Genomic DNA, 9,477 nt, shown 5'->3' on the forward strand with positions numbered 1-9,477 from the left:
GAACCGGTGTGAGGGTGGGGGGCTCACAGGAATGGAGAGTAGAGGGACTAGGGGGTGTGGGAGGAACAGGGCTGAGAGGAGCTGCGGGGTCCCAGTCCCACCACCAGGGCAGACTGAGCCCCCGCTGCCATTGCTCACGGGAAGGGGTGGGGTGTGGCCTGAACTCCTGCAGGTAGCAAGGGGTGAGGGGGAAGCTGGAGGAGGAAATGGGGCCCTGTGAGGAGCTCCCCTCTCGAGGGTGTGGAGCACATGACCCAGAGCTCAGGTCCTGGGCCGGGGTGGTGATAGGGCCGGATTTCCAATTAGGCACAGTAGGCACATGCCTGGGGGCGCTGGCATTCTAGGGGTGCCTACAAGTTAAAAGTGGGTTAAACGTTTCATTTTTTATGGAAAACACCAGGGTCGGGGGGGGGCGGATGGGCACTGAAGATGCTGTGCCTAAAGGTGCATAAGGTGAAAATCTGTCCGAGTGGTGGCGGTAGGCGCTCTGCTCAGCAGGGAGTGAGGTGCAGGATCCATCCTGGACAGGACCCACCTGCCTGAAGTCCAGCCGCAGTGATCCAGAGAGGAGGGAGGCCCCAGCCTGCACAAAGAGGAGCAATGGCAGAACCCCACTAGCCCAGCACTCAGCCCTTGTGTGGCTGGCCCCACCCTTCACCACCCTCAGCCTGGGCACGGCTGCAGCAGCAGGGCCATGGCACGGGGTGAAGAGGGAGACAAGCATTAAACCAAGAGAGGGGAAACTGCATAACAAAAGAATTATAAACAAAATAAATTCCCTCATAAAAGTACTGTAGTGCAATCTCTTAATTGTGAAAGAGCAACATACAAATGCAGAATTATTTTTTGTTACCTAACTGCACTCAAAAATAAAACAATGTAAAACTTTAGCGCCTACAAGTCCACTCAGTCCTGCTTCTTGTTCAGCCAATCGCTCAAACAAACAAGTTTGTTTACATTTATGGGAGATAATGCTGCCCTCTTCTTATTTACAATGTCACCTGAAAGTGAGAGCAGGTGTTCGCATGGCACTTTTGTAGCTGGCATTGCAAGGTATTTACGTGCCAGAATGCTAAAAAATTGTATGCCTCTTCATGCTTCAGCCACCATTCCAGAGAACATGCTTCCATGTCGACGATGCTTGTTAAAAAAATAATGCATTAATTAAATTTGTGACTGAACTCCTTGAGGGAGAATTGTATGTCTCCTGCTCTGTGTTTACCTGCATTCTGCCATATATTTCATGTTATAGCTGTTTCAGATGATGACCCAGCACACGTTTGTTTTAAGAACACTTTCACTGCAGATTTGACAACATACAAAGAAGGTACCAATGTGAGATTTCTATAGATAACTACAGCACTCGACCCAAGGTTTAAGAATCTGAAGTGCCTTCCAAGATCCGAGAGGGACGAGGTGTGGCGCATGCTTTCAGAAGTCTTAAAAGAGCAACACTCTGATGCGGAAACTACAGAACCCGAACCACCAAAAAAGAAAATCAACCTTCTGCTGGTGGCATCTGACTCAGATGATGAAAATGAACGTGTGTCAGTCCACACTGCTTTGGATTGTTATCAAGCAGAACCCATCATCAGCATGGACGCATGTCCTCTATAATGGTGGTTGAAGTGTGAAGGGATATATTAATCTTTAGCAAATCTGGCACATAAATATCTTGTGATGCCAGCTACAACAGTGCCATGAAAACACCTGTTTTCACTTTCAGGTGACACTGGAAACAAGAAGTGGGCAGCATTATCTCCTGCAAATGTAAACAAACTTGTTTGTCTGAGCCATTGGCTGAACAACTAAAAGAACTGAGTGAACTTGTAGACTCTAAAGTTTTACGTTGCTTTAGTTTTGAGTGCATAATTCCACATTTGTAAGTTCAACTTTCATGATAAAGAGATTGCACTACAGTGCTTGTATGAGATGAATTGAAATATTATTTCTTTTGTTTCTTTTTTACAGTGCAAATATTTGTAATAAAAATAAATATAAAGTGAGCACCGTACACTTTGTATTCTGTGTTGTAATTGAAATCAATATATTTGAAAAATGTGGAAAACATCCAAAAATATTTATATAAATGTATTCTATTATTTACAACGCGCTTAATTCTGATTAATTTTTTTAATCGCTTGAGAGCCCTAGTTTTTACATTTTTATCATTAGGCTAGACGGCGAAATGAGGGGAGGAGGGGACAAGCAAGGAGGGTGAGCCTGGGTATGACAACTGGCCATGTGTGCTCTAAAAGAATTTCAGTACAAGGGCCTCAGTTCAGGAAAGAGCTGAACTTTAAGTGTTTGCTTAAGGACTTTGCTGAATGGGTGCCTAGAGCGGGAGAAAAGCCAGACTGAGAGTGGTCAGAGCTTGTTAGGTAGGTGAGAAGAGTTAAACTCGTATGAGATGTTGCTAATAAAGGTGGAAAGTGGGCAGTTGCCGGTGAAAGAGGAGATCTCAGCGGGGTTTTTGAGAAGGATGATGGCAGACTCAATGAGGGGAGTATTCAGTGGATCATGAATGATGATTGCTGCAATATTGGAGACAAGTGGTGGGAGGTTGTAAAAGAGGTACCTGAGTTTAGGAGGACATATCACAATCCTTAAACACTGGGGGGTTTCACGTAATGGAGTACAGAGTCAGGGCAATGGTAGGACCATCCAGTCTAATAGTTCTTTCTCCAGCATCTCACCTTTATATTTCATTGGGGCAGATCCTTGTCTCCTCCCCACCAAATAGAAATGAATTTACCTCTGCAGTCAGTGAAAGCAATCTCACAGGCCTGTCTACAGTTACGTGACATCAAAGTGAGGGACACTTCAATTAAAAGCCTCTCAAGAGTGTGACAAACTGGTTGCTTAATGGAAATAGTCGTCTAATATTGGTGGAGTTGAACTGGATTCAGTACGTTTGGGTATACTTTGGGGGTAATTTCAAGAACTGTTTGCCTGATAAGTTGATCTCTTGTAAAGGTTTCACTGTATGTGATGTTGGTAAAGAGCAATTGCTAATTTCATTTACTGACCTTTATCAAATGTTCTACACTGGGCTGGTCTACACTTGAAAGTCAGGTCAACTAAGCTATATCGCTCAGGGATATGAAAAATTCACATCCCGGAGAGAGGTAGTTAAGCTGACCTAGTGTAGACAGCGCTAAGCCGACAGAAGAATGCTTCCATTGACCTAGCGACCACCTCTCAGAGAGGTGGATTCACCACCGTGATGGAAGAACCCCTCCTGTCAGCGCAGTAAGTGCCTACATGGAACGGCTACAGCTATGCCACTGTAGCATTTCTAGTGTAGACACAGCCTGAGAGAGGTGCGGGGTCTCTGAGTGGCTCAGATGCAGGATTTAAGAGTTAAGCAATTTTGAAAGTTTTACCCTTAGTCTCCGAGTGCTACAGGAAAACAAATGCTTATGAGCCTGTTGGGTGACAGCAGCAAAATTCTTTCATGGCTTTTTAGAGTCTGTTGGGATGTTAGGGAAACAATTTAGAAGTAAGTTTGCAATGTGACATGTCAGCAGAAAAAGCCAATATGGCTTTGGGCTGCAGAGGCATAATGTCCAAGAGCAGAGAGGGGAGAGCCCCTAGGGCTCGGAGAGTGATCACAGTTGGAATATTGCAGTCAAACCTCAACATTTCATCACCAGGCAGGGTAAGTTACAGGGGTTCTAGAGAACAGCAATAAAACTGATTGGCGTTTTGGAAGGATGGACTTGTTGGGTGGCTCAAGGATTTATAACCAAGAATAACAGCAGAATACAGAGCCAAAAGAAAATGTAAGGTAATAGGAAACCTTCCTAACAGATGGAGCCATCTCTTAAGTGATAAAAGCCCCATCGAAAACTTGCGTAAAACTAATTTTGAAAAAAAAAAAAAAGAAAGGGGAATGCAGAGTAGGGAACAATCCTCCAACGTTTTCCAATATATACATTCAACGTGAATTAGTAGATCTCTTCCATCCACCTCTAATTTCACTGACGCTATGAAATCTGGTAAAAACACACAGGAGAACTACAAAATGGATGTAACTTAATCCCGATCATCACTGGGACAGTGCTGAGCACCTGGAACAGTGGGCTTGTCTACACTACCCACCGGATCGGAATAATCGACTGCCGACCACTCTCCTGTCAACTCCGGTACTCCACCAGAATGAAGCGCGCAAGCGGAGTCGACGGGAGAGTGTCAGCTGTCGACTTACCGCAGTGAAGACACCGCGGTAAGTAGATCTAAGTATGTCGACTTCAGCTACGCTATTCACGTAGCTAGAGTTGCTTATCTTAGATAGGTTCCTTAGGGCTTATCGACACTACTGCGCGGGATCAAACATACAATGAAACCTACTTTTGTTTTCTTCTCTCAGCAGTGTTGTTGTTTTCCTGTGGGATTTCCCTGTTTCCCTGGATGAGTGCTCTTCCACTTGATCTCCTTCCTGTATATCCACTTGCATCTCATCTTCCACTTCAGACATCTTATTTTTACTTTCTTTTAGAAGCTTCTCGGGTGCTTTACACACCAGATGGTCTTTATTCTCCTCCTTCACCATATGAGCAATCTTAGTCATCAGCTCTTCAGCCTGGGCAGCCTGTTCCTCCCCTGTAGCTTTATTGTTGAAAGCGCAGTATCGGCCCTGACACTGTTCGATCAGCTGCCGAAGATGTTTGTTATCTGAGTGGGAGATATACTCCTCCAGGGTTCCACTCCGTAAGTCTCTGCCGGTGAATAAGACGATTGTGTACTTCATGGCCTCGGGGCCAAAAATCTCTTGTACTCTCCTCACGGCACGCTGGTCTTCCTGAGTGAACCGGCCCAGCTGGATCACCAGCACCAGAGCGTAGGGGTCTGGGGAGGACAGCGCGACACAGCGACAGATCTCACGGGTGGTTTGTTCATTAGAGTGCTCTGTGTCAAAAATAGCAGGTGTGTCGATAACCACAACCTTCCTTCCTTTCCAGGTCCTGCTGCCTTCAGTGCATGTCTGAGTAACGGGTGCTGCCGCCAGTATGGACTTAAACTTCTCCCACCCAAGGATGGTGTTTCGTGTTGCACTTTTCCCACCTCCACTCTTACCGACAAGGATGATCCTCAGTTCTGATTCCCCAGGGAGTTGGCTGCTGCTCCCCGGCCCTGTTGGGAAAAAATGTGACAGATTCAGATCACTACGCAGGTACCAGAGAGGTGGCACAGAACTAAGATTTGTGGCCCTGTGCTCACACTTGGCTTAACGCTTTAACTTTCTATGGAAGGGTAAACGGGCAGCCAAGGGGGCTACTGATCAAGTCAGTAAATCCTAGAGGTCTTGGATCCAAATGACTCCTGCTGAAAGTGAAGTGAGCTCACGTCTCATCCTTGTGAACCTTTATACACTGGAAATACATCACACAACACAGCACTTTGCATCATCTGGTTAGGACAGACCTAGGATTGGAGGACTGGGGAGTGCTGCATTCAGGACTGAGGCTTGTTAATGGAGCGGTGTTCGGTCCCAGACAGAAGCAGCAGATGAGGACTGGAATTTATTGGCACAGCTGTGGGGCCAAGACTTGAGAAGCGCCGGATGCAGCAAGTTGGGGCTGGTTTGTAATGAGGCTGGAACAGGGTGAATTGGGGGTAAGGAGGGAAGTATGGAGCCCCAGGATTAAAACAGGAGGGGTTGCTGAGAGTTCAGACTGAGGTTCATGAATGGATCTTTGAGACACATTTGCATGTCATGTGATTCCGTGCTCATTGTAGGAAGTGAAAGATTCCCGGGATTGTGTTCAATTCCAAACATGAAACCAGCATGCATGGCCATGAATCCTGCTACTGCTTGGCAAGAGTACAAAAATATACAATATCTGGCCAGATGTTTGGGATAAACCGAAGGCCGGGAGAACAGGGGATACTGCAGTTCAAGATTGATGTGCATAAGCAGAGCCGGATAGGAAGCCCAAGAACTGACATAGGAAGCTGGGTGGCAGGCGAAAACTTAAGTTCCTGAGCCAAGCTGCAAGAAAATGTTGCTTATCACCTGAGAGCACTGGCCCATTACTCTGGGTAAAGTGGTGGATGTTTTGTTTAGCAGTGTTTGTGTTGGGAGGGAGTACTTTGGTAAAAGGGATGATGGAAGATTGGCAGCCTGCGGGGTAGTGTTAAGGTAGATACATGTGAGTTGGAGTCATGGTAAAGTGTGTATCTGTGGTTGGAGGAGTTAGAGATTATGTACTGGCAGGTGGTTTAACTTTTCATTTTTTTGCTTTTGTGGGTTTGTCAGTTATATTGTGTGTAGGAAACTAACTGCTTCACTGAAATGTTTTTGTGTATGAATCTCCTAGGTTTTCAAAGGCTTAAGTGGGAGTGGAGTGGTGCACAGACCTTTCAGGAGAAAACTAGAGGTGCAGATGCCAAGGAGAAGATGTTATATGTCAGCAGCTGCACATGAACCTTAAGAACATAAGAACGGCCATACTGGGTCAGACCAATGGTCCATCTAGGCCAGTATCGTGTCTTCCGATAGTGGCCAGTGCCAGGTGCCCCAGAGGGAATGAGCAGAGCAATTAATCATCAAGTGATCCATCCCCTGTCGCTCTTTCACAGCTTCTGGCAAACAGAGGCTAGGGACACCATCCCTGCCCATCCTGGCGAATAGCCATTGATGGACCTATCCACCATGAACTTATCTAGTTTTTTGAATGCTGTTATAGTCTTGGCGTTCACAACATCCTCTGGCAAGGAGTTCCATGGGTTGACTGTGTGTTGTGTGAAGAAATACTTCCAATTGTTTGTTTTAAACCTGCTGCCTATTAATTTCATTTGGTGGCTCCTAGTTCTTGTGTTTATGAGAAGGAATAAATAGCACTTCCTTATTTACTTTCTCCACACCAGTCATGATTTTCTAGATCTCTATCATATCTCCCCTGTGTCATCTCTTTTCCAAGCTGAAAAGTCCCAATCTGATTAATCTCTCCTCATATGAAAGCTGTTCCATACCCCTAATCATTTTTGTTGCCCTTTTCTGTACCTTTTCCAATTCCAATATGCCTTTTTAAAGATATGGTGACCAGATTTGCATACAGTATTCAAGATGTGGGCGTATCATGTATTTATATAGAGGTAACATGATGTTTTCTGTCCTATAATCTATCCCTTTCTTAATTATTCCCAGCATTCTGTTCGCTTTTTTGACTGCCGCTGCACATTGTGTGGATGTTTTCCAAAAACTATCCACAATGACTATAAGATCTCTTCCTTGAGTGGTAACAGCTAATTTAGACCCCATCATTTTGTATGTATAGTTGGGATTATGTTTTCCAATGTGCATTACTTTGCATTTATCAACATTGAATTTCATCTGCCATTTTGTTGCCCAGCATCTGGTTTTCTGAGATCTCTTTGTAGCTCTTTGCAGTCTGCTTTGGACTTAACTATCTTGAGTACTTTTGTATCATCTGCAAATTTTGCCACATTACTGTTTACCCCTTTTCCCAGAACATTTATGAATATATTGAACACTACTGGTCAGAGTAGAGACCTCTGGAGAACACCACTATTTACCTCTTTCCATTCTGAAAACTGACCATTTATTCCTACCCTTTGTTTCCTATCTTTTAACCAGTGACTGATCCATGAGAGGACCTTCCCTCTAATCCCTTGACTGCTTGCTTTGCTTAAGAGCCTTTGGTGAGGGACTTTGTCCAAGGCTTTCTGAAAATCTAAGTATACTATATCCACTGGATCCTCTTTGTCCACATGCTTGTTGACCCCCTCAAAATATTTTAGTAGATTGGTGATGCATGATTTCCCTTTACAAAAGCCATGTTGACTCTTCCCCAACAAATCATGTTCATCTAGGTGTCTGATAATTCTGTTCTTTACTATAGTTTCTACCAATTTGTCTGGTACTGAAGTAAGGCTTACCAGCCTGTAATTGCCAGGATCACCTCTGGAGCCTTTTTAAAAAATTGGCATCACATTAGCTATCCTCCAATCTTCTGGTACAGAAGCTGATTTAAATGTTAGGTTACAGACTACAGTTAGTAGTCCTGCAATTTCACATTTGAGTTCCTTCAGAACTCTTGGGTGAATACCGTCTGGTCCTGGTGACTTATTGCTGTTTAATTTATCAATTTGTTCCAAAACCTCCTCTGATGACACCTCAATCTGGAACAGTTCCTCAAATTTGCCACCTTCCTCTGTCATGCACAGTTGAACATAAAGTTTATGCATCAGCAACAGTTAACACATAACAGAGTTTATTCTTGTGAGCTGGGTTAAACTTTGCTGTGGTTTGAGTTAAACCTTGCTCTTAAGATTGTTGTAAGAAATACTTAAGGGGCCACACCTATAACAAGGCCTAATAGAATCTGCTCAGAAACTAGCACCATCTAGCAGGGGGTTCCACTGGCTTTTGTGACCAGATGGGTGTGTGTGTGTGTGTGTGTGTGTGTGTGTGAGAGAGAGAGAGAGAGAGAGAGAGAGATGGAAGCCAAGCAGTAACCAGCCAGGGCTTTGTCAAGTGGGGTTTCTGCTTTCCCTCTCCTTCCAGCTCTTAGCTGTGCCCTGGCCAGCTCAGATCCGTTGCTAGCTCCAAACCACATATCAAGGCTGGTACCAGGTCTGGATAACTTAGGGTTACCATATTTGAACTTTCAAAAAAGAGGACACTCCGGGGGGGGTGTAGCCCCGCCCCCTAGCCACTCCCTCCCAATTCCCGCCCCCCTGACTGCCCCCCACAGGTCCCCTGACCCATCCAACCCCTGACCCATCCAACCCTCCCCCTGCTCCCTGTCCCCTGACTGCTCCAATCCCTCTCCACACCCCTGCCCCCTGACAGGTCCCCTGTAGCAGCACAAACAGCTCCTGCTCCCGTTTTGCTACCGGCGTGCTGAAGCTGCGGGGGAGGGGCTTTTGCTGCTGGAGCGGCCCCAAGTGAGCGGCTCAATCCGGCGCGGCTGCCCTGTCAGCCGCTTTTGGGTCTTTAAATAGCCGTCCGGGGGGAAATCCCGGACATTTTTAGCTTTTTACAAATTCCCCCCGGACGGCTATTTAAAGACCCAAAAGCCGGACATGTCCGGGGAAACCCGGACGGATGGTAACCCTAGGATAACTCAGTGTCTATTCTGGGGGTAGATTCTGCAGCACCATCAGAGCTGGGCCTCCTAAGCTGCCTGCTCATAACCCCCCTTTCTGTCCCTGTTCCCAGCCATTCCTTTCAGCTCCAATGTTGAGTTGAGCCAAATAGGCCTCTCAGGGAGCATCATTTGAGCTGGGACAGCCCAACCTCTCCCCTGTGGGTTCCAAACAGGGCAGAAATCTGTTGTAAATGTTCAGTCTTAGCCAAGTCCTCTGGCTGGCTCAATTTCCCATCCAGGAAGGCTGCCTTCCCCTGTGGGCTGTGACCCTTTGATTTCCTTCTGCAGCTGAATTTTTAGCTTCATACATACTTGCTGCAGCTTCTCTTGTTTGGAAAGTTCAAAATTGGTCAAATTC

General features: G+C 45.8%; 1 protein-coding gene across 1 annotated transcript; it reads right to left on the bottom strand.

The window, feature by feature from the left end:
- Window positions 1-2,367: 2,367 nt before the first annotated feature.
- LOC112116781 (GTPase IMAP family member 1-like) lies at window positions 2,368-5,387 on the bottom strand. Its single transcript, XM_026657449.1, has 3 exons — window positions 5,350-5,387; window positions 4,354-5,168; window positions 2,368-2,534 (listed from the first exon to the last, which is right to left on the bottom strand). Exons 1-3 carry the CDS (start codon window positions 5,385-5,387, stop codon window positions 2,368-2,370), a joined length of 1,020 nt encoding a protein of 339 aa, XP_026513234.1.
- Between the last annotated feature and the right edge of the window lie 4,090 nt (window positions 5,388-9,477).

Source organism: Terrapene carolina, unplaced genomic scaffold (assembly GCF_002925995.2).
Source record: "Terrapene carolina triunguis isolate 2854851 unplaced genomic scaffold, T_m_triunguis-2.0 Scaffold246, whole genome shotgun sequence".
NCBI lineage: Eukaryota > Metazoa > Chordata > Testudines > Emydidae > Terrapene > Terrapene triunguis.

What these genes read in the sequence shown, in the direction of transcription:
- LOC112116781 (XM_026657449.1), bottom strand. Translation starts at nt 5,387, where the DNA reads ATGTATTTCCAGTGTATAAAGGTTCACAAGGATGAGAC. An exon ending in AAGGTTCACAAGGATGAGAC is followed by an intron (nt 5,169 to 5,349) that starts GTGAGCTCACTT and finishes GTACCTGCGTAG; the next exon opens with TGATCTGAATCTGTCACATT. An exon ending in GCTGAGAGAAGAAAACAAAA is followed by an intron (nt 2,535 to 4,353) that starts GTAGGTTTCATT and finishes CCAATATTGCAG; the next exon opens with CAATCATCATTCATGATCCA.